At 41.3% G+C, this 24843-nt stretch overlaps 3 protein-coding genes across 3 annotated transcripts; 1 reads left to right on the top strand and 2 right to left on the bottom strand.

Annotated features, from left to right (window-relative positions):
• Positions 1–241: 241 nt before the first annotated feature.
• LOC133123663 (zinc finger protein 148-like) lies at positions 242–2235 on the top strand. The gene has a single exon (XM_061234142.1). It carries the CDS (start codon positions 242–244, stop codon positions 1400–1402), a length of 1161 nt encoding a protein of 386 aa, XP_061090126.1. The 3' UTR covers positions 1403–2235.
• Positions 2236–7993: 5758 nt separating this feature from the next.
• On the bottom strand, positions 7994–12785 carry LOC133123662 (uncharacterized). Its single transcript, XM_061234141.1, has 5 exons — positions 12666–12785; positions 11391–11702; positions 9308–9568; positions 8441–8711; positions 7994–8015 (listed from the first exon to the last, which is right to left on the bottom strand). Exons 1-5 carry the CDS (start codon positions 12730–12732, stop codon positions 7994–7996), a joined length of 933 nt encoding a protein of 310 aa, XP_061090125.1. The 5' UTR covers positions 12733–12785.
• A 1536-nt stretch (positions 12786–14321) lies between these two features.
• On the bottom strand, positions 14322–23319 carry LOC133123661 (uncharacterized). Its single transcript, XM_061234139.1, has 7 exons — positions 23204–23319; positions 21880–22191; positions 20012–20272; positions 18412–18682; positions 18001–18094; positions 15845–15911; positions 14322–14515 (listed from the first exon to the last, which is right to left on the bottom strand). The coding sequence occupies exons 1-7, from the start codon at positions 23268–23270 to the stop codon at positions 14322–14324; spliced, it is 1266 nt and encodes a 421-aa protein (XP_061090123.1). The 5' UTR covers positions 23271–23319.
• Positions 23320–24843: the final 1524 nt, after the last annotated feature.

Below are 24843 nucleotides of genomic sequence, written 5' to 3'. Positions count from 1 at the left end.
TGAAATCCACTGAGTCTGTGTTCAAACAAGCCCTTCAGGCCCTGGACAGAGAGACAAACAATCATCACCACTCCTCTGTCCTAAGAAGACACAACTGACTGAGCTGGGAGAACAGTGGAAAATCCCCAGAGGGGGAACCTTGAAACTGATAGCGGTCATTATCATATGTGAAGTGGTCCAATACACAAATTTGTCTGTCTCCCAACAGTACATAATCAGAAACAGTTGTTGGACTGCAGCAATGATTTGTCGCCATGGTATTTGTAAAATACCGCAAGACGACTCGTCCCCTTGGTCCTCCTTTGACGACGGGAAGGTCGGCAGGCACACCTTTCGGCTGGTGGACACGCCGGGGTTCGGACCCGGATGTCGTGACCTGGATGCAGTGACCGTGGGCCCCCACCAGGGGGAGCCGAGCAAACCGGCAGCAAGCGGCGCCAGCTATGATGACGCCATGCAGTTCCTGAAGAAGAAGAGGTACCTACAGCCCGGTGCTCCCGGCTCTGGTCAGGACTGCGCACTGAACGTGGCGATCGGTCAACAGGCATCTGCTGGAGCAGGCATCAGCAGCCGTGGCCCAACCACCTGCGTTTCAGCTTCTCAGACCACAAAGACTGAGATCAAGTCTATCCAGGACAAACATATCCTGTCCGACGAGGTCCTACAGACCCTCCTAGACCACTACTCCAACAAGGCCAATGGGCAGCCAGAGGTCTCCTTTGGTGTGGCTGGCACCGTGTCAGTCAGTTCGGCTCATGCGCGCTTGGACAGCCATGTTAAGGCCCTGGGGACCAATTCCCACGCGCCCCCTAGTGGCAATGCCACCATGTTGCAGGAGTATTCCAAGTTTCTCCAGCAGGCTCTGGAAAGGACTAGCCAGAATGACAATTATTTGAATTCGCACGGTCTTCCCTCTGTTGCCAAAGGCCAGTCGCGTTCGAACCCGCCGGAATTCTCTGCCCCGGATATGCATCACGCCTCCTCTGGCCGTGCGCCCTCCGGCATGCACTCGTCCCTGAGGTCGTCCTCGGAGAAAGCGTGCTTCGGACTCCTCGACGGCGACTCCGGGTGTTCGTTCTCGTTTTCGGGCGAAGAAACGGACCCGTCTTCTGTCTCCTCAACCGAGGACTTCCTCGAACGGGTAGCCCCTCGAAGAAGGTGCGACAGTCCGGAGATCGGCCCGCCTTTTCCGATGGCCGCCTTCGAGCAGAACATTCATTCTCAGTTCTCCGGCTGTGGATCCGGGCTGTCCTCCCTGTTTAGCGTTTCCAGTGGGGCCGTGGATCTGCACGGACACGAGGGTGGCACAGATCTCCCAGGGTACCCTCTAGCCGATGTGGCCGATGGCAGAACTCGACCAACCTCATCTCTGGATTCTACGGACAGCCAAATCTATACTTGAATTCATTTATTATATACTTGGATCATTTCATAGCCTCGATTATGTCTCGATTATTATTATCAAATTATCGCCATTGGCTTTTAACAAGGTAGGTAACTGGCTGTGTGAGTTTTGAAATTCAAGCGATGTTAATAGCTGGACCGGTCTTTTGAGACGGTATGTTATGGATATATCCAGCCTGAGCTATTTAGCAAATGTATTGCAAAACCATAACGGTTATGTTGCACAAATGACAGTATTCATTAATTTCATTGAAAAAATTGAAGTGTGTGCCGTCTACTGCCTTAGGACATTGCAAATGTCAACTGACATTTTCTTAGGTCTTTTCTGTTGATTTAGTTACATTTATTGCAGTTTCAGTTCATAGATGGTCATTTATAATATATTTTAATAATGTAAAACCTATGAGATCGATTATAAGAAGTCAATATCGTGTTATGTATCATACAGATTAAATATGGTATTCCCTCTAATATTGTGATTTAGATTTGTTTCACAGATTTATCATATTATGTGCATAAACAAATTGTGATGTAAGTACGTTATGGTGTAAACGATCAAATGTACACCTCTGTTGTCAACACAAACAAGTACGCCTTTATTTCGACATTGCCATCACTGGATATGAGTTATTCGCCAATTTGAGGAAACAAAGCAAGTTAAAGGTGCAATCGGTACGATTTTTGTGTTAAATCATTGTTACAAGACCATTGTAAATCCCTTCCTATCATTGAAAAAGGCTCATTGACATGTTGACTCACACTGCCTGTGTTTATGCAGACCGACACCAAAACATTGTATAACTGCAATAATTAAAGCTCATTGGTTTAAAATTGGTTCTAATGGTTTTAACTGGTTTAGCTTGTTTTAGAAAATAATTTCCTTAACTGGAAGATGAACCGTGACTTTGTTTTACACTATATCGCAAGTTTACACCTAATTGCACGTTTACTTACATGTTGTGTAAACAACAAATTGGGCTTCCACCAACCAATGCGCTATTTGCGCTTTACTTATTATTATTTTTTTTGTATGTGGGATATTGAATCATTTTTAATATTGCCTATTTAAATTATTTCAATGATACACAACAGTGCATATTTACATGACGAAAATCTCTTTAGCCTTGTAGTGGTATGCAAAAGCTTGTAACAATGTTTAACACAAACGCAAATATTATTACTTTTTCGTAAAAGCTTCATTTAGCAAGAAAGAATGAAACGGTGGCAAATTCACATATGAACAAGTCATGGAAAATCTGGCTTCTACAGATGGCTTCTTCCATCCCGAATGGATTTACACTGTACAGACATGAGATGCAGTTTTTTATGTGGACTTTTTGTTTCGTTGATCGATTTGATTGCAGCATATCACGCGTTGTTGATGCTTGCATAGACCACTTTATCATTTTCTTCCAGTTCCTGTGGAAATATGATGTATCAGAATTTTTGTTAAGATGACTTTAGAACATGGAAAAAATATCCTGGCTGATCGAGCAAGGCCATCAAGCAACGAAGATTCAGAATGAAGAACTGTGTGTTTCAAACGTTTCTTTTCCAACAAAGAAAAGTGGACCATCGTCTACTAAATTTGTTATGTTCTATTGCTTGTCTGAACATGATATGTGCTGACTGCATTAGTATGTAAATTAAGAGAAAATCACGTTCGTATTGTCTGACGTATCTCATACTTACAGAACGAGACCGCCTCCGTTGTCTGTGTGGGTCTGTAACACCAAATAATGTAATTACATCACAATACGTTCACTTGCTCCTACTAATTGAATTCCTTCAGTATTGGTTACAACACCTTGCTACCACTGATTTAAAAACATGTATCCAAAGTCAGGTAACACTTTTTCTCTGCTTAATTTTTTAAAGGTATAGCTATTGTAGCTCCTTGCTTATATATATTCAGAGCTTTTGATTATGATTGGACGGAAAAGAAATGTGAAAAGTTAATAACAACCGCTGAAGGAGATCAGCTGTTTTTAATCATTTAATGAATGAATAATAACTTGGTTAAAATAAATGATTAAGTTAATAAATGATCTGAAATGGCAGATAAAGCCTGGAGCTCCAGCTGCAGGTTGAACATACTGTGTGTCCTTGGTGGAAACTGGTTACTGTCGTCCAGTAGAGGAATGAACGGCATTGGTGCAGACAGCAGTTTAGGCAGAAATAATTGGGTGGGACAAAATCCACTGTGCACACCAGCCAGGTTTTGCACCCCTTTCATATGGTAATGGGGGCCCAAAATTCAGACGCTGCCCCAGTTGCAACGTTTGGAGAAAACTCATGAACTGACCAGTGTAATATGACCATTTTATAATGATGGTAGCAGTGCAGACTTACTGAGATGGGGAGCGGTCTGGGAGAAGGCCAGGTAATTGAGTTCTTCACTCTCGTTCCCCTCTGTGGCTGTGCCTGGGTTCCCCTCTGTGGCTGTGCCTGGGTTTGCTGTTAGTAAGAAGATGTATAACGCTGATTGTGATGCTGATAATGCACACCTCATTTCTTTTTTTTTATTAAACCAATTAACACATTGTAGTTGGTGAAACTTTCTAGGTTTTTATATGCAATTTGCACATGAGGGCATTGCAGAAACAATATATACCCTAATATTTAAAAGATATTGGCACTTACAATGACTATTGCTTTTGGTTAGAACTGCTCTACATGCGTGTTCTACTATTTGTAGATTTTTTATACTTTTCACTTGCTGAGAATCTTATGTACTTGTAAATGGTTTTGAATTAAAAGCATCTGCACAATGACTAAAATGTGAAATCTAAATGTAGAGAAGGCTAAGATCCATGGTCATACAAATCCTACTTCCCATACGCTTCCCTTGAGTGGGTGAAGAGGGGTGCATGTCAGTACACACAAAGAATTGTTACCCTCCTTTCCTCCACAACCACCTCGTCTCCTACCTGGAAATGTCAGGGGTAGGCAACAAGTGGAGGAAAGGAGGATGCATTTTTGGGAGAATTGGGACACACCCATCGTATGATTAGCACCACACACGTTGTTGACGGGGTGAGACATCTGTCCTTTCTAGAGTGGCCATGCAGCAACAACCGTGCTTTGACTGGGTCTTTGTTTTGGCGCCCTCTTGTGGACATAGTGACAAATTACACTTCCTTAAAATGACAGTACGTCTGATGGCCAAATGTTGTAATTTTATTGAATCATTTCTCCCCACAGTTTGCCGACTATGTCTGGGACACACAAGGTCGGTGGTTCTAATCCCAGTGTAGCCACTATAAAATCCGTACAGCCGTTGAGCCCTTGAGCAAGGCCCTTAACCCTGCATTGCTCCTGCTTAGTCTAATCAACTGTATGTCGCTCTGGATAAGAGCGTTCTGCCAAATGCCAATAATGTAATGGAACGTTTGGGGCCGGTTAGTCCTGGACTAAACAGAGTTTTGTATGGAGAATGTCCATTAGAAATTGAGTGAGTCTAGGACTGGGCTTAATCTGGCCCATGAAGTCATGCTCGACTGCTCCGGTTCATGCAGCATATCAGTAGTTGAGTTATCCACGTTACCTTGATCGTTCTGTGTCTCTGCGACTTTACTGTAGATGTTGTCAGCTGCACTGGAATCACCGTTCCCTCCGACTGCTAATGTGGATAGAAGTGTGAGAGAGAGAAAGATTTCAGCAAACATTTTCATCTGACGTCAGACGATTTAAATAAATGGATGATCATGTAAATGTATGAAATATTTCGCGAATGTTTCATACATTTAGCTAAATATTTGTTTTTTTCAGATATTTATGAATGAATCGGTTTACAAATTAATAAATTAATGAATATTTCATCAAATGTATGAAGTGTGAGGGAGGAAAGGGGAGCTTAAAGAGGAACACATTTCACTGTAAATTATCTTTATGGAAAATGATCTACAGGCACACAGGGACGGCCTGTAGCGTAGTGGTTAAGGTATGACTGGGACCCACGGTCGGTGGTTCTAATCCCGGCGTAGCCACACACACGCAGCCATTGGGCCCGTAACCCTGCATCGCTCCAGGAGAGGACTGTCTCCTGCTTAGTCTAATCAACTGTATGTCACTCTGGATAAGAGCGTCTGCCAAATGCCATTAATGTAATGTAACATTCCAGACAAGTTTAGAATTGATCATTTTGCATGGAGCGTTCTATTCGGAACTTGCAAAGAATGAGTGAGTCTTAAATAAATGCATAAAATATAAGATTTTTACTACTAAAGCATATTAGGGGACCACAATCTAACTTCTGCATTTTATTATCAATAGCCAATATCTACACATTAATGGGAGCAGCACAGACATCGAACCACAAAGGAAAAATGGCAGCAGTCTGTTTAAATGAGCAAATGTTTCGAATGGAACTTAATGAAGCTTACTTCTCTATTATTAAGAATGGAACATGAGTCTCGAGAGTTACTGAGCCCACAGCTTTGCCTGTGAATTTGGCTGGTATAAACTATAAATTAAAAATACATAAATACATGAGAGGTTCAGATGAGTATCATTACAGTAGTTTTTGAGCATGAGCCTCTGGTGTGTCGTATCAGTGGATATGAATAAGTTTGTTTGGGCTATTATCTCCTGATACATAAATTAATTAATTGTATTTATTTCTAATGAAATAAAATGTTTATATTATCCTTTCTTCAGGAGGGACAAACTGGTACTAGTAATAGCCACCAGAGAAAAAACAATTGTAAAGGTTAAAACTACAGGTTAATCTCTGCTATTTGAAATTGCCACATTCAATTAAACAATGGCATTTTTAAATAATGCCGCTGTACTCTGGAGGTCAAAGCTATGTTTTAGAGTGAATGCTCTGTGGAAGTGTTGCTAGAAATCTCTGCCAGACAGAGAACGGTGAACAGAGAGTAGAGCTCTTACCTGTTGCTCTTTTCAGACGACGAAACAACAGTCCTCCACACAACAACAACAACAGTCCAACACACACCACGGCACTACAGGCCAAAATGATCACCAGCTGCCTTCCATCATCTGTATTACCACAAAAGAAGAAAACTTAACAAGTGAGCTCAGAACATGGAGAGCATTCAATTTCCTTATTTAGCTGCATTGAAGTTAGTCCTTATTAAGCCAACAATGAGAATATTCAATTGCTTGATTTCCTAATTTAGCTATATAGCATAAGTACACATATTATCTGAAAATATTCATTATTATTCATTATTAACATTAATTATTAAACATTATCAAAGTTTAGTCCTTCGTTTAGAATAAATACATAAAACATTATACACTACTAACATTAACCAGGAGAGGGAGCCAGCTGCCTATGAAGTCTTGCTGTAATATTCAATTGTATAATTTGTCAAGTCATATTCATCATTTAGCCAAACTACATGAGACTAGTGCATATTCCATTCAATTATAAAATAGAAAATAAATTGAGGAGTTAACATCATGGCGTATGAAAAATGTAATGCTTTAAATGTAATACTAAATTGTTCAGATCTGAGTGACATTTGTAAACCTTGAGCCCAAGTGGTTCTGGCATAAATCCTTGTTTTGCGACGGAGACGTGTGAAAAGTTAAGGCCAGAGGAACTACGGTGTTACACTGGTGTCACTTATGCAGAACTGAAAGCTACCGCAAAGAGCGAGGCCTATTTAGATTTAGATTTATAAACAGGGCATACAGCAAGTGGACTGCCATATCAGCAAACACAAAGGCGCTGGAGTGACAGAGGCAATGATGCTCTGGGGCATGGTCTAGTTTCAGTTCCCATTTTAACAGTTGAATTTATTGTTAATTTTCAGCCTTAAGTATGCTCACAGAGGCAAATGTGTGTGTGTGGGGGAGATAGGTAGACATTTCACCCCCAATGTTTTTGTTTGAATTCATTGCTAGACTAGCTAGTGTGCTTGTGAGACAAGGTGGTCTACAGCAGGGCTGCCCAACCCTGTTCTTCTAGATTTTCATTTCATTTCAACTTGAATTTGGCACACCTGTCTCTACTTCTTAGCAGCTCAATGAGATTTCTAGCTGTTGAATGAGGTGTGCTTTGTGAGGGTTGGAGTGAAAACCTACAGGATGGTCAGATCTGCAGGAACAGAGTTGGGCAGCCCTGCTCTAGCTGTTGAATGAGGTGTGCTTTGTTAGGGTTGGAGTGAAAACCTAAAGGATGGTCAGATCTGCAGGAACAGAGTTGGGCAGCCCTGCTCTAGCTGTTGAATGAGGTGTGCTTTGTTAGGGTTGGAGTGAAAACCTAAAGGATGGTCAGATCTGCAGGAACAGAGTTGGGCAGCCCTGCTCTAGCTGTTGAATGAGGTGTGCTTTGTTAGGGTTGGAGTGAAAACCTACAGGACGGTACTGTAGCTCTCCAGGAAAAGGGTTGAGCAGCCCTAGTCTAGAGTCTCCCCCAAAGCTGAAATTAAACCAATGTCTTTTGTTCAAGTTTTTGTACCTTGCTTGATGGGCAGTGTGAGGTGCAGGGGGACCTGTGCTCTGAGCAGGCTCCCTGTGAACACCACACAGGCCCAGTGTAGCTGGTCTTCAGTGAGGCTGGGCAGGGTGAGGCTGAGCATCGTTTTTGGGGCTCTCTCTTTCAGGGCCTCCTGTTTTACGAGCTCCCCCCTGCCCCCCTTCATCCGGAGCCAGGCCAGGGTCACAGTGTCGATCACCTTCGAAATCTCACAGTTCAGCACAACTGGCTGATTCCTGGACAGACCACCAGGGGGCTCTGCAGAGACTGAGAGAGCGCATGTACATGGATTATGCACGTAGGTATCATTGATTAATAGTGGAAAACTATATTACTTTTCATTAGCACTTTGGTTGAGTTTATTAATAATTTCTTTATTTAAATATTTTTATGCAGATAACCATTATTAGTAATATTTCTTATTGACAAAGATGCTCATTTAATAAGCATCATGTTGACATGTACTATTATTTATTCAGTTATGTCAATCATGTAAACTAAAACTAAATCTGAACTGCAAACTTACCCTGAATAGTTACCAGAGTTATTTCAGCCATTCTGGTACTGTCATAAAAGCAGGTGTACCTTCCACTGTCTCCAAACTTCACTGGTGAGATTTTCAAAGGAAACTTAGACCCATCATAGACATCACATGAGAATCTCTCTTTGTCCATCTCCATGGAAATTGAAGCATTCTTGTGTTTACCAGCTGAGGCCACAAGGATTGCTTGGGTCTCAGACGCTGGCACCCAAGACCAGGTGGCTTTTGTGTATGAGATCAGAGAATGGCAGATTAGCACCGCCTCACTGCTGTTCAAACTCCCTCTGTACAGAGTGTGGTGTGTCGCAAATGTTTCTGAGGAATAAAGTTGTGGTTAAAATTACTTTCTGTCCAGTTGGCACATGTACTACAGCTGGTAGTGAGCAAAAACAAAAAATAAACAAAAAACAAAACCAACAGAGTGTAAGTCAATCCGACTGACACAGAGCTGGTGAAAGCCTTGTTCCAGAATAGCCCATGAAAAATATCCCACCTCCCACCATGAAAGCTGTTGTCGGCAGCCTGGCAGGTCTGCTTCTAAACATGGCAGACAGGTCCTTCTCTTTCTTAGTTAATGGCTGAGGGCTCGTTCATGCAGTACAGAGTGCTGCCTTTAACCACTGAGCCACCCAGCTCCTCACAGGCCGGTCAGCATATGGGGATGCTGAGCTGCATCTGGAGAAAGAACCGCTCCAGTACAGTATATACCAGACAACTACCCGCCTGCTGACAGGATCTATTCTGTTCGAGGTAGAGAAGATCTCAGAAATATGGTAAACCTAAATATAGGGAGAAATTGCCACTACACAGACTACTTCTTACAAACCTTTCAAAATAGGGGAGGAGTTAAAACAGTTGAATCTGGAGCTGCTTCTGTAAATGGGATGAGAGCTGTTTGAATAGTAACATACCCTTGGTGACTTTAAGTTCATTGGGAACGCTGAAAATAAGCGTTCCGTTCCGTCGGAGTGTACAGTCATAGGTTCCCTCACTGTGTTGTTCGACACTGTGGATGATGATGTGGGCAGTGTTGTTGTAGAGCAGCGTTGTGTTAGCAGTGGGTTCTCTGTTCCGTTCCCAGGCCAGTGTAGCTGAATCTGGAAGGTGGGATACCTCACAGCTCATGGTCACATCAGATCCTTCATGTGTTCTGAGAGAGCGCAATGGTTTCACTGCAGAAGAGAAGAGCATTGATTTAGAGAAGGGTAAACCTTTTCATCACATCATTGTGTTATGTGCATAACTGAATTTCTTGTGTGCTATGTGGCTTAAAAATCATCACATCTAATTTCTACCACCTCAGATTAAACAATACAGAATAGTAAGCAGTAAATTAAATCTAATTTCCAATTTAAATTTTGTGAAAATAAAATATACTGTCAGATTAGCTTTGCATTATGATCTTTTTCTACTACGTAGTAGAAGAAATATAGTTTCTAATATGTTTCTCATGCACGTATGCATTTTTGAACTACGTAAAGCAGCAAATGTACCTTTTATAGTGAACACTTAAACCTGAAATTAGCTTTGTCTGGTTTAGTTTGAATCTGATTTCAGAATTTTGTATTGAACGTACAATACAAGATGTACAGTCAGGTCCAGAATGATCAGTTTCGGTTAACCGCTTAAACGTTTAACTGTTCACACCCCTAGTTTCACGATGATTGATTTCCCTGGGTTTGTACTGATGGAAAACCCTCTTCAAGTCAGTGATCCTTGGGTTCTCTCTCATCATCTTCCTCACCATCTGCACTTGCACCCTCTTCCTGGCAAGTTTGCAACCATTCCATATGTTAAACATTTGTAGATTTTTGCCTTAAATGGCACGTTCAAAAGATGCAGATTGCAAATGACCATCCCAAGTTAGGTCAAATAAATATATATATATATATATATATATATATATATATATATATATATATATATATATAGTTATATATACATTTTTTTTAACGTAACTTCATTTTACCTAAGGTTTTTTGCAATCTGCATCTTTTCAATTGACAGATATTTGGCTTTTCCCATGATGATGGATTACAAAGGGATTTTGCATGCATGCAGCTCACTGTTATACTGTAATAAAACAGGTGATGGAATGATATAATGTCTGTCCGTCCTTTAGACTGAGATAAGCTAAATACGTAAAATTGTGTTACTAATTTAAGTTTGTTTGATTTTATTTACAATCATTGTTTAGGGTGTCAATCATTTTGAAATGATTGATTCATAAAAAAACATTAAAACATGAGAGTAAATGTTTTAAAATGAAAGTATATCCTTTTAGCATATGTTTAAAAACAACATATCGGTTATTGTCTGTGTTGTTTATTCCATTTCACCTTTTTTTCTTTCATTTTTATCAAGGGTGCCAATAATTCTGGACCTGACTGTAACTATAACTTTGTGTTATGATATACTCCCACTGAGCACTTTATTAGGCAGACCTGTACACCAGCTTGTTAATGCAAATATTTAATCAGCCAATAATGCGGCAGCAACTAAATGCATAAAAGAATGCAGACATGGTCAAGAGATTCAGCTGTTTTTCATAACAAATGTCTGAATGGGCAAGAAATGTGATTGACCGCGGAAATATCAGAAGTATCAGACAGGGTTGGAGTATCTCAGAAACTGCTGATCTCCTGGGATTTTCAAGCACAACAGTCTCTGGAGTTTGCCGAGAATAGTGTGAAAAACAAAAAGCATCCAGTGACCAGCAGATCTGCTGGCAAATACGCCAATCAGTGGAGAAGGGCCAGAACAGTTGATGGTGACAGTAACACAAACAACCAGCCATTAAAACAGTGAAGAGCATCTCTTAACACACAACATGTCAAGACTCTGTGTAGGCTACAGCAGCAGAAAAGTTAATGAGTCTAAAAAATAAGTCTAATATCCTAATAAAGTGCTCACTGGGTGTGTATTATCTAAAAAAAATACATTTTGTATACAGTACAATCATTATTTACTAAATGTATGAAAGAGCAAATTTACCTACTACAGCAGACACTTCAAACTGCACCAGATTAACTTTCTCTGGTTTAGTTTGAATGAAAGTAAAAACTCCTGCATTTTCTAACTCTGGTTCCAGAGAAAGGTCATACTTTCCTTGTTTTGTAATGGGCTTCCCATTAAGATTCCATGAATACTTTCCATCAGACTGCATAGTTATTATGCGAGCGTTTGTATATTGTCCGTCATGAGATGTCCGCTCCCAGATGAATTCTTTCCCTTTGGGCTCAGCAGGGGCTTGTAGAGAGATCCCCTGATCCTCCCCAGGAATGAAGAATTTATACTGCACCAACACTGCAGAAAGAGAAAGATAGCAAAGACACAGATCCAACTGCTTCATGATAATATTTAATTTCAGTATGGATTTAAATTGCAGTTACTTTATTAAACCCATGTGATTAGACACAAGTTAATGTGATACAGGACTATAAATAGAGATACAACATTAATCCTATCCAAAAAATCACCTGAAATTAAAGGTATATACAGCAATTCATGTAAACCCGGGCAAACAGAAAGTAGAACTGTTTCCACATAAATGAACATTTTGAGCCTCTGTAAACTTGCACCATTGTGGGTCATGTATGGAGTACTTGTAGACCTCTAGATCATCTTTGTTACTGCAATTTCATGAATTTGTACATCATTGCATGGAGTGTACATAACAATATTAAAGACGTTATCAGTCATAATTTCATATAATTCCATATTTTAAAAGTCAGAGTAACTGCCTGGAATCAGCAGAAGCATTTCACTGAAAGGCAGTATGTTGAAATGTCCTGTGTTACTTCCTTTTGAATAGAAAACTTGCACATTAATAACATGTCTGGCAAATGTGCCAGAGTTATCCAAGGGGGCTAGTTTTCACCAGAGCCTGGGCTATGAGTCTTTCCATTGAGGGAGGAAACCGGAGTACCCAGAGGAAGCCCATGTGAACAGAACTGCACACACAGAACTGGCCAGGACTCAAACCCAGAACCTGCTTCTTCCAGGACTCAAACCCAGAACCTGCTTCTTCCAGGACACAAACCCAGAACCTGCTTCTTCCAGGACTCAAACCCAGAACCTGCTTCTTCCAGGAATCAGTGCTAACCACTGTACCACCATGCCCACTCATATGACTGTAAGATAGCTTAGCTTTCTGTAGTGCTATAAATTAACTATTTGTCCATTACGATTTTGTTCAGTTATTGTAGGATTTATACAGTATATTAATAAGTACATAAATAAATGATTGAGGCAGAAAGGGAGACTCACCCTCAGCTGAAAGTGTGTGACAGTATCTCAATATCCATAGTAGGGTCCACCAAAGTACCATCCCCATGGCTTCTACCCTACACAGCCCTTCTGGTTACTAGTGTCTAACTTCTGCCCTTCACAGGGCTTTTTACTGGTATCTAGCCTTTCTACAAGGTATGTGAACAGGATATGGCTAAAGAAAGAGGCAGTACCAACCACTGTGGTTAAGCTATGTTATGCAACAGCTTGCACAAGTTTGCTGAAAAGTTCTGGGGCACCTCAGTACTCATCTCCGGTTCTGTTCATGGCTGTGCTCAGCACTGTGACCGTGTCTGTTGAAGCACAAAGACCTGCCATTTAACCTGTTAACTACAGGTCACCACATGATGTTCTATTTTGTGAACAGTTGTAATATTTTAATATTATTGTCTGCATGTTTTTCATACAGAAGCAGGCGGACTCTTCTGATCCAGATGTCTGTGTATCCGGGGAAAACCAAAGGCAGCCACTGAGTTATTACCTTCAAATCATGAATGATTCTCATGACATCACATTAATGGCATTTGGCAGATGCTCTTATCCAGAGTGATGTACAGTTGATTAGACTAAGCAGGAGACAAGAACAGCTGTGCGTATCTTATTGGGGCTACACGGGGAATTGAACCACCGACCTTGCGGGTCCGAGTCATGTACCTTACCCACTACGCTACAGGCCGCCCGGATTCTCAACACTTGGATTAAAAAAACAGGAAATACAGAAAAGTTGAAACTGTCAATACATAGATGTATTAGGAACTGTTTCACCACTGAAGCCGTGAAATATCACATAAATGCATCATGACTTATGAAGATTCTTATCCGACATCCTGCTTGACAAGTTGGGTAAAAGCAAGCAAAAGTGGTCTGAAACCCACTGAGTCTGTATACAAACAAGCCCTGAAGGCCCTGGACAGAGAGACAAACAATCATCACCACTCCTCTGTCCTAAGAAGACACAACTGGCTGAGCTGGGAGAACACTATAAAAAGTGCAGACGTGTGTCTTGTTCATGAAATTATAAATGGTCTGGCCCACTCCCAAGCCATTCGAGCTATTGTTTTATTGGACTGTTTCTAGGACAGTGTTCAAGAACTGCATTGCTGTCAATGACCGGAAGTGTTAGATAGACATTCCAAAGTTCAGTAATATAATGTAATAAAATATAATGTAATAATATAAAGCTTTATTTATATAAGCCTTTCATACATAAAATGTAGCTCAAAGGGCTTCATATTAAGGCAATAATAGAATTACAAAGACATCACATTGTAGATGAAATAATACAAAAATAAAATCATAAGCACGGTGATTGTGGAAATATATTGTGGTGACCCATGGGGTGAAAGAGGAAGAGAGAGCAAAAAATAGGGAAATCAAAAAATAATTTTTATTAATTTTTTCTAAGTGCCTTCAGGGCATAATTCAATAGTCCCAACAGCAAAAAAAAAGTCACCGGCCAAAAAGATTAGGAACACCGGCGCTCTGCGATTCACGTGACGCTGTTGGCCCATCGTTATTAGTGGCGGGACCGTCCAATCCTCGCCTTCCCTGGCCTCGAAAGGCCCGCTTCTCCGCCTTGTCGTCCGTCTTTCTAACAGCGGTTTATCCCACGTGCTGGCTCGGCGTCTTTCTCCCTCAGTACTCAGCCCCGCTCTGTCCTCGCGCCCTGCCTTTCGTAGGGCGTCTCTCTCCCTCTTGAACGCAGTCCAGCTGCGCCTGTCCAATCAGAGACGGTTCGTATTGAGTGCCCGCATTCCCCACGCGCCTCTCCCCGTTGTTGCCGGCCTTGGTGCTGATTCTCCTGGCCGGGCTCTCTCCAAGGTGCTGACCTGTTAAATACGATCTAGGGAAATACACCTTATTAATTATTTTCCCTAGCTCTTGGCGTCGGCGCACGGGTCGTTCCACTCCCGTGGTGTACCGATCCCTGATCGGGCCGCCACAATATGAACATGCTGATTACATAATTATGATCTTACTCCTTAAAGGCTTCAAAGAAAATCTACCATGGCTGATGCTCTGTGCAGCCCTTGTCACTGGAGTCTAGCCTTTCTACAAGGTACTCTTTACAGGAAATGGCTAAAAATGGAGAAAGTACAAACTGTTTTTGCAAAGCTATTGAGAGAGGTGTGGTGACAGCACCCACAGCAGGTAGAGGGCAGGGGGAATGATAATGTTGGCCTGCAGTCACAGCAGTGATACTAATGATAATCATAATAATAATACACAAATCACCACAACAACAACAACAACAACAACAACCAACACATTGCCCTTGTGATGCAAAGGAACAGAAAAACCAATAGAAAATAAATTCTGATGACATGTTTTATTTAGAAAATGTACAGAATATGCAGAGCTATTTCACCAAGGGGAAAATAAACTCACAAAACCATCAAGAGAAACATTTAAAAAATGTGGTGTTTTACATTTCCCAGATATAACAAAAAATATTTAAAAAATAATACATCAAAAATTCAAATCTACAAACAATATTTTTTTAAATTATATTTTTCAAGAGATGTAATCTACAGCCAGTAAAGTACAGGCCCGGACTTGTGTAATGTTGCTCTGTAACAATGCGCTTTGTAAAAATCACTACAGAAAGAAAACACTATTTTCTTAAACAAACATTATAATCAGAATCTCATTGAGCGTGAACAGGAAGGTTGTTTTAATCACTCATCAATACTTTAGGTGTACAGGAGGTATGACAACATGAAACAGGAGAGACGACACAATTCTGCTGGTTCCTGCAGATCAGTGAGTCAGCTGCAGGCTGTGGCCCTTTAGCTAAGGATGTGGGGAAGGGGAGATGTTCATGTCTGTTTTACGTTTGACGAGCACTGATATTGATTGTATGAACTGAAAATATTTTGCACTTTTCCCATTATGTCTTATTAAAACTTCTTAAAATGAGTTTATCCTTCATATCGCTGCCTTTCTGGAGAGTTTTGTTGTGATACTGGAGTGTAAGTTCCTTTGTCGCTCATTAAGTTGTGTTGGCAGCGAGGCACACTTCCTCTGTGGTTTGTATGAGTTTTTCACAGGAACTTTGAGTTTAAGTGTAATCTTGTGAGTGTGTCCAGATCACTCTGCACAGCTTAGAGACTTATCTGTGTGCGTCAGTGAGAGCTGTACGTTGGAGGGAGGCTCACCACTGCATTGGTCCTGCAGGGCTTTGCTGCTCTGGTCACTCCTCAGGCTGGGCTGACTCAGGTTCACCTGCAACAGTGGAAATTTAAAACTGTTCAGATTTTATCAGACACCGTTGATGGTGAAATCAGTGGAAATTTAAACTGTTCAGTCTTTATCAGACTCCGTTGATAGTGAAATCAGTGGAAATTTAAACTGTTCAGTCTTTATCAGACTCCGTTGATGGTGAAATCAGTGGAAATTTAAACTGTTCAGTCTTTATCAGACTCCGTTGATGGTGAAATCTGGAAGTGGTTTCTTTGGCTTAAGTTACGGGGGCAGCTCATTGGTGCAGTGGATAGCACTGTCATCCCACAGCATGTGTGTGGAGATTTTTGCATTTTCTCCCTGTGTCTGCGTGGGTTTCCTCCCACAACTACCACTTGGAGGTTAGCTTCATTCTTAGCAAGTCTTAAATTAGACTTTGCGCCAATCTGTAGATGTTTGTAAACTTAAGAAGAAAAGGGACTGAGTTTAGCCTGTGTCCAGTGATAAGATACTTTGAACAGTTGGTTTCAGGGCCATGGTCCCCTGTTTTCCTTCAAAGCTGAAAGATGTTGAGCACTTGGCTGTTGTGTCCCAGTGCGAGTGTCCTTACTTGCTTGGCGTCTCGTCCAGGACCAGTACCACCTCAGAACCAATAGCATCCCCAGGGTGGCCAGCGCTACAATCACCACCCTGACCACTGTCTCAGTGCTCCACCCTGTGTGAGAGGGAACATGGGGTTAGTCTGATGTAGTCTGTTCTCAGATTCAGTGTATCTGAGGTGGTCTGTTCTCAGATTCAGTGTGTCTGATGTAGTCTGTTCTCAGATTCAGTGTGTGTGAGAGAATCTGTTCTAAGAACCAATGTGTCTGATGTAGTCTGTTCTCGGATTCAGTGTGTCTGATGTAGTCTGTTCTCAGATTCAGTGTGTGTGATGTAATCTGTTCTCAGATTCTATGTGTCTGATGTAGTCGGTTCTCAGATTCAATGTGTTTGAGGTTGGCTGTTCTCAGATTCAATATGCCTGATTTAGTCTGTTCTCAGATTCAGTGTGTCTGATGTAGTCTGTTCTCAGATTCAGTTTGTCTGATGTAGTCTGTACTCAGATTCAGTGTGTGTGATGTAATCTGTTCTAAGAACCAATGTGTCTGATGTAGTCTGTTCTCAGATTCAATGTGTTTAAGGTTGTCTGTTCTCAGATTCAGTGTGTGTGATGTAATCTGTTCTAAGAACCAATGTGTCTGATGTAGTCTGTTCTCGGATTCAGTGTGTCTGATGTAGTCTGTTCTCAGATTCAGTATGTCTGATGTAGTCTGTTCTCGGATTCAGTATGTCTGATGTAGTCTGTTCTCAGATTCAGTATGTCTGATGCAGTCTTTTCTCAGATTCAATGTGTTTGAGGTTGTCAGTTCTCAGATTCAGTGTGTCTGATGTAGGCTGTTCTCAGTTTCAATATGTCTGATTTAGTCTGTTCTCAGATTCAGTGTGTCTGGTGTTGTCTGTTCTCAGGTTCAGTGTATCTGATGTTTTCTGTTCTCAGATTCAGAGTGTTTGGTGTAGTCTGTTCTCAGATTCAGTGTGTCTGATGTAGGCTGTTCTCAGATTCAGTGTGTCTGATGTAGGCTGTTCTCAGATTCAGTGTGTCTGATGTAGTCTCTTCTCAGATTCAAACTGCTGTATATTAAGACCAGCTTAAGCATGAGACGGCCATGTTGCTCATGTTGACTCCCCTGATAAAAGCTGTCCAGTGCGTGAGGAGGGTGTGGTTGGAAGGTGTCACTAGCTGGCTTTTAGTGCGGACAGAGGCCTAACCCATCCCTATTGTTGGAGGATTTTACCTTACTTGATGGGCGTTTTTGGCAGTGTGAGGTGCAGGGGGACCTGTGCTGTCCAGAAAAAAGGTTGAGCAGCCCTAGTCTAGAGTCTCACCCAAAACTGAAATTAAACCAATGTCTTTGGTTCAAGTTTTTGTACCTTGCTTGATGGGCAATGTGAGGTGCAGGGGGACCTGTGCTCTGAGCACGCTCCCTGTGAACACCACACAGGCCCAGTGTAGCTGGTCTTCAGTGAGGCTGGGCAGGGTGAGGCTGAGCATCGTTTTTGGGGATCTCTCTGTCAGGACCTCCTGTTTTACGAGCTCCCCCCTGCCCCCCTTCATCCGGAGCCAGGCCAGGGTCACAGTGCCAATCACCTGCGATATCTCACAGTTCAGCACAACTGGCTGATTCCTGGACAGACCACCAGGGGGCTCTGCTGAGACTGAGAGAAAGCACATCGACATGGATAATTTATTCATTATTTTATTTGTTCATTTATTTATCAGAAAATAATATTTATGCAGATAGCTTCCATTATTACCAATGTTGCGTACTATTTGTCAGTCACACAAATGTAACAATATGAAATTCAATAAGCATCATGTTAAATATACTGTTATTTATTTACTTCTGTCAATCACGTAAACTAAATGTGAACTGCAAACTTACCCTGAATAGTTACCAGAGTTACTGCACCCGGCACGTGTCTGTTATAATAACAGGTGTACATTCCACTGTCTCCAAACTTCACTGGTGAGATTCTCAGAGGAAACTTGTACCCATCAAAGACATCAGATGAGAATCTCTCTTTATCCATCTCCATGGAAATTGAAACATTCTCGTGTTTACCAGCATTGACCACAGAGATTGCTTGTGTCTCAGACACTGGCAACCAAGACCAGGAAGCTTTTGTGTATGAGCTCAGAGAATGGCAGATTAGCACCACCTCACTGCTGTTCAAACTCCCTCTGTACAGAGTGTGCCGTGTTTCAAGTGTTTCTGAGGAATAAAATTGTGGTTAGAATTACTTTCTGTCCAGTTGGCGCATGTACTACAGCTGGTAGTGAGCAAAAACTAAAAGAAACAAAAAACAAAACAAACAGAGTGTAAATTAATCCTACTGACAAAGAGCTGCTAGAAGCTTGGATCCATAATAGCCCATGAAAAATATCCCACCTCCCACAATGAAAGCTGTTGTCGGCAGCCTGGCAGGTCTACTTCTAAACATGGCAGACGGGTCCTTCTCTTTCTTAGTTAACGGCTGAGGGCTCGTTCATGCAGTACAGAGTGCTGCCTTTAACCACTGAGCCACCCAGCTCCTCACAGGCCGGTCAGCATATGGGGATGCTGAGCTGCATCTGGAGAAAGAACCGCTCCAGTACAGTATATACCAGACAACTCCAGGCCTGCTGACAGGATCTATTCTGTTCGAGGTAGAGAAGATCTCAGAAATATGGTAAACCTAAATAAATGTAGTTTAACTTTTATTGGGTAGCACTGCCGCCTCACAGCAAGGAGGTGCTGGGTTCAAGTCCCGGTTGGCCAGGGCCTCTCTGTGTGGAGTTTGCATGTTTTCCCCGTGTTTGTGTGGGTTTCCTCCGGGTACTCCGGTTTCCTCCCACAGTCCAAAGACATGCAGGTTAGGCTGATTGGAGAATCTAAATTGCCCATGGGTATGAGTGTGTGAGTGAATGGTGTGTGTGCCCTGCGACAGACTGGCGACCTGTCCAGGGTGTATTCCTGCCTTTCACCCCAATGTATGCTGGGATAGGCTCCAGCCCCCCTGTGACCCTGTTCAGGATAAGCGGGTTAAGATAATGGATGGATGGGTGGATGGCATTGTAAATCCCATCCTATCATTAATAAAGGCTCACTAACATGTTGACTGATCCTCTGCCTGTGTTTATAGTCCTTAAATTCGGGTTTCAAAATATGCAGTTGATGCACTGACACTCTGTACCAAAACACTGTACAGCTGTACAATAATTCATGGTTGAAAATTGGCTCCAATTGCCACAGCCAATGGTGTTTCAACGTCAGCGTGTTTACAGGGAAGGGGTGGAATAAACAGTTTTGTGGTTTGAGGTTGTTTCTTGCTGCAATTCCTCTCTTGACCGTTAGAAGTACGAAATGACCAATTGTACCTTTAACTTTTATAAAGTAGGTCAAATGTGTGAAACCTTTGCTTGCCCTAATTGTTATATAGGGAGAAATTGCCACTACACAGACTACTTCTGACAAACCTTTCAAAATAGGAGAGGAGCTAAAACAGTTAAATCTGAAGCTGCTTCTGTAAATGGGATGAGAGCTGTTTGCATAGTAACATACCCTTGAGGACGATAAGTTCATTGGGAACGCTGAAAATAAGCGTTCCGTTCCGTCGGAGTGTACAGTTATAGGTTCCCTCACTGTGTTGGTCAACACTGTGGATGATGATGTGGGCAGTGTTGTTGTAGATCAGCGTTGTGTTAGCAGTGGGTTCTCTGTCCCGTTCCCAGGCCAGTGTAGCTGAATCTGGAAGGTGGGATACCTCACAGCTCATGGTCACATCAGATCCTTCAGGTGCTTTTTGAGAGCGCAATGATTTCACTGCAGAAGAGAAGAGCATTGATTTAGAGAAGGGTAAACCTTTTCATCACATCATTGTGTTATGTACATAACTGTGAATTTCATGTGTGCTATGTACCCTTAAAAATAAGATTTTTTAAAACTTTGCATTATGATCTTTTTCTTCGACATAGTATAAGAAATAATAAGAAATTTGAAATATGTTTCTCATGCACGTATGCATTTTTGAACTACGTAAAGCAGCAAATGTACCTTTTATCGTGACCACTTCAACCTGAAAAGAGCTTTGTCTGGTTTAGTTTGAATCTGATTTAATATTTAACATTTTTGAACGTACAATACAAGATGTACAGTCAGGTCCAGAATGATCAGTTTCGGTTAACCGCTTAAACATTTAATTGTTCACACCCATAGTTTCAAGATGATTGATTTCCTTGGGTTTGTACTGATGGAAAACCCTCTTCAAGTCAGTGATCCTTGGGTTCTCTCTCATCATCTTCCTAACCATCTGCAACCCTCTTCCTGGCAAGTTTGCAACCAATGTTAGACATTTGTTGATTTTTACCTTAAATGGCATGTTTAAAAGTTTATATATGAATATATATTTTTTGTGCCTAACTTGGGAAGTTCATTTGCAATCTGCATCTTTTCAATTGACAGATATTTGGCTTTTCCCATGATGATGGATTACAAAGGGATTTTGCATGCATGCAGTGCACTGTTATACTGTAATAAAACAGGAAGTGATGGAATGACATAATGTATGTCCGTCCTTTACAATCATTGTTTAGGGTGTCAATCATTTTGACATCAATGGGTTTCAGAAATATTGATTAATAAAAAAAACATTTAAACATGAGAGTAAATGTTTTTAAATGAAAGTATATAATTGTAGCAAATGTTTAAAAACAACATAAAGGTTATTGTCTGTGTTGTTTATTCCATTCCTATTCCTTTTTTTCTTTCATTTTTATCAAGGGTGCCAATAATTCTGGACCTGACTGTAACTGTAACTTTGTGTTATGATATACACTCACTGAGCAATTTATTAGGTAGACCTGTACACCACCTTGTAAATGCAATATCAGCCAATAATGTGGCAGCAACTAAATTCATAAAAGAATGCAGACATGGTCAAGAGGTTCAGCTCTTTTTCATAACAAATGTCTGAATGGAGAAGAAATGTGATATAAGTGACTTTGACTACGGAAATATTGTTGGTAGCGGACAGGGTTGGAATAGCTCAGAAACTGCTGATCTCCTGGGATTTTCACACAAAACAGTCTCTGGAGTTTGCGAAGAATAATGCGAAAATCAAAAATACATCGAGCGACCAGCAGATCTGCAGGCAAAAATGCCTTGTAAATGAGAGAGATCAGTGGAGAAGGGCCAGAACAGTTGAAGGTGACAGTAACACCAGGCATTACAACAGTGAAGAGCATCTCTTCACACGCAACACGTCAAACCTCAAAGTGGATTGGTTACAGCAGCAGAAAACTTAGTAAGTCAAAAAAATAAGTCTAGCAGATACCTAATAAAGTGCTCGCTGGGTGTCTATTATCTAAAAAAAAAGACATTTTGCGTACAGTACAATCATTATTTACAAAAGTATGAAAGAGCAAATTTACCTTCTACAGCAAACACTTCAAACTGCACCAAATTAACTTTCTCTGGTTTAGTTTGAATGAAAGTAAAAACGCCTGCATTTTCTAACTCTGGTTTCAGAGAAAGGTCGTACTTTCCTTGTTTTGAAATGTTCGCACTTTTAAGATTCCATGAAAACTTTTCATTGGACTGCATAGTTATTATACGAGCGTTTGTGTATCGTCCATCAGGAGATGTCCACTCCCAGATGAATTCTTTCCCTTTGGGCTCAGCAGGGGCTTGTAGAGAGACCTCCTGATAATCCCCAGAAATGAAGTATTTGTACTGCACCAACACTGCAGAAAGAGATACATAGCAAAGGCACAGAAATGAAGTATTTGTACTGCACCAACACTGCAGAAAGAGTAACATAGCTAAGGCACAGATCCAACTGCTTCATGATAATATTTAATTTCAGTGTGGAGTTAAATTGCAGTTACTTTATTAAACCCAGGTGATTAGACCCAAGTTAATCTGAAACAGGACTATAAATTGAGATACAAAATGAATCCTATGCAAATATTTGAGCTAAATTATTTGTAGAAGATTCCATATCACCTGAAATTAAACTCTTCAGGTATATACAGCAATTCATGGAAACCCGGGCAAACAGAAAGTAGAACTGTTTCCACATAAATGAACATTTTGAGCCTCTGTAAACTTGCACCATTGTGGGTCATGTATGGAGTACTTGTAGACCTCTAGATCATCTGTGTTACTGCAACTTCATGAATTTGTACATCATTGCATGGAGTGTACATAACAATATTAAAGAATTTCATATAATTCCATATTTTAAAAGTCAGAGTAACTGTCTGGAATCTGCGGAAGCATTTCACTGAAAGGCAGAGAGGATCCGGGCTGGCCAGGACTCAAACCCAGAACCTGCTTCTTCCAGGACTCAAACCCAGAACCTGCTTCTTCCAGGACTCAAACCCAGAACCTGCTTCTTCCAGGACTCAAACCCAGAACCAGCTTCTTCCAGGACTCAAACCCAGAACCTGCTTCTTCCAGGACTCAAACCCAGAACCTGCTTCTTCCAGGACTCAAACCCAGAACCTGCTTCTTCCAGGACTCAAACCCAGAACCTGCTTCTTCCAGGACTCAAACCCAGAACCTGCTTCTTCCAGGAATCAGTGCTAACCACTGTACCACCATGCCCACTCATATGACTGTAAGATAGCTTAGCTTTCTGCAGTGCTATAAATTAACTATTTGTCCATTACGATTTTGTTCAGTTATTGTAGGATTTATACAGTATATTAATAAGTACATGAATAAATGATTGAGGCAGAAAGGAAGACTCACCCTCAGCTGAAAGTGTGTGACAGTATCTCAATATCCAGAGTAGGGTCCACCACTGTACCCTCCCCATGGCTTCTGCCCTACACAGCCCTTGTGGTTACGAGTGTCTAACTTCTGCCCTACACAGCCCTCTTTACTGGTGTCTAGCCTTTCTACAAGGTATTTGAACATGAAATGGCTAAAGAAAGAGGAAGTACCAACCACTGTGGTTAAGCTATGTTATGCAACAGCTTGCACAAGTTTGCTGAAAAGTTCTGTGGCACCTCAGTACTCATCTCCGGTTCTGTTCATGGCTGTGCTCAGCACTGTGACCGTGTCTGTTATTCATCTCCGGTTCTGTTCATGGCTGTGCTCAGCACTGTGACCGTGTCTGTTATTCATCTCCGGTTCTGTTCATGGCTGTGCTCAGCACTGTGACCGTGTCTGTTGAAGCACAAAGACCTGCCATTTAATCTGTTAACTACAGGTCACCACATGATGTTCTATTTTGTGAACAGATGTAATATTTTAAAATTATTGTCTGCATGTTTTTCATACAGAAGCAGGCGGACTCTTCTGATCCAGATGTCTGTGTATCCAGGGAAAACCAAAGGCAGCCAATGAGTTATTACCTTCGAATCATGATTGATTCTCATGCCATCACATTAATGGCATTTGGCAGATGCTCTTATCCAGAGTGATGTACAGTTAATTAGACTAAGCAGGAGACAAGAACAGCTGTCCGTATCTTATTGGGGCTACACAGGGGATTGAACCACCGACCTTGCGGGTCTCAGTCATGTACCTTACCCACTATGCTACAGGCCGCCCGAATTCTCAACACGCGGATTAAATAAAGAGGAAATACAGAAAAGTTAAAACTGTCAATACATAGATGTATTAGATACTGTTTCACCACTGAAGCCGTGAAATTTCACATGAATGCATCATGACTTATGAAGATTCTTATCCGACATCCTGCTTGACAAGTTGGGTAAAAGCAAGCAAAAGCACTCTGAAACCCACTGAGTCTGTGTACAAACAAGCTCTGAAGGCCCTGGACAGAGAGACAAACAATCATCACCACTCCTCTGTCCTAAGAAGACACAACTGGCTGAGCTGGGAGAACACTATAAAAAGTGCAGACGTGTGTCTTGTTCATGAAATTATAAATGGTCTGGCCCACTCCCACTCACTATCTTATGAATAAAAAGCCATTCGAGCTATTGTTTTATTGGACTGTTTCTAGGACAGTGTTCAAGAACTGCATTGCTGTCAATGACCAGAAGTGTTAGTCCAAAGTTCAGGAATATAATGTAATAAAATATAATGTAATAATATAAAGCTTTATTTATATAAACCTTTCATACATAAAATGTAGCTCAAAGGGCTTCATATTAAGGCAATAATAGAATTACAAAGACATCACATTGTAGATGAAATAATACAAAAATAAAATCATAAGCACGGTGATTGTGGAAATATATTGTGGTGACCCATGGGGTGAAAGAGGAAGAGAGAGCAAAAAATAGGTAAATCAAAAAAAAAATTTTAGTAATTTTTTCTAAGTGCCTTCAGGGCATAATTCAATAGTCCCAACAGCAAAAAAAAAGTCACCGGCCAAAAAGATTAGGAACACCGGCGCTCTGCGATTCACGTGACGC

Source organism: Conger conger, chromosome 3 (genome assembly GCF_963514075.1).
Source record: "Conger conger chromosome 3, fConCon1.1, whole genome shotgun sequence".
NCBI lineage: Eukaryota > Metazoa > Chordata > Actinopteri > Anguilliformes > Congridae > Conger > Conger conger.
Note: the sequence above shows the minus strand (reverse complement) of the source record. Positions and strands in the feature narration are given on the sequence as shown.

Excerpts from the sequence above, each read along its gene's own strand:
- LOC133123663 (XM_061234142.1), top strand. The coding sequence starts at position 242 with ATGATTTGTCGCCATGGTATTTGTAAAATACCGCAAGACGACTCGTCC.
- LOC133123662 (XM_061234141.1), bottom strand. The coding sequence starts at position 12,732 with ATGGGGATGGTACTTTGGTGGACCCTACTATGGATATTGAGATACTGT. Across the intron at positions 8,712-9,307 it reads TGAACTTAAAGTCACCAAGG|AAACATTTGCGACACACCAC; the intron begins GTATGTTACTAT and ends TTTATTCCTCAG. Across the intron at positions 8,016-8,440 it reads AAGTTTGGAGACAGTGGAAG|GGGGGCAGGGGGGAGCTCGT; the intron begins GTACACCTGCTT and ends CTCCGGATGAAG.
- LOC133123661 (XM_061234139.1), bottom strand. The coding sequence starts at position 23,270 with ATGGGGAGGGTACAGTGGTGGACCCTACTCTGGATATTGAGATACTGT. Across the intron at positions 22,192-23,203 it reads TCACACACTTTCAGCTGAGG|TGTTGGTGCAGTACAAATAC; the intron begins GTGAGTCTTCCT and ends CTCTTTCTGCAG. Across the intron at positions 20,273-21,879 it reads TGAAGTGTTTGCTGTAGAAG|TGAAATCATTGCGCTCTCAA; the intron begins GTAAATTTGCTC and ends TCTCTTCTGCAG.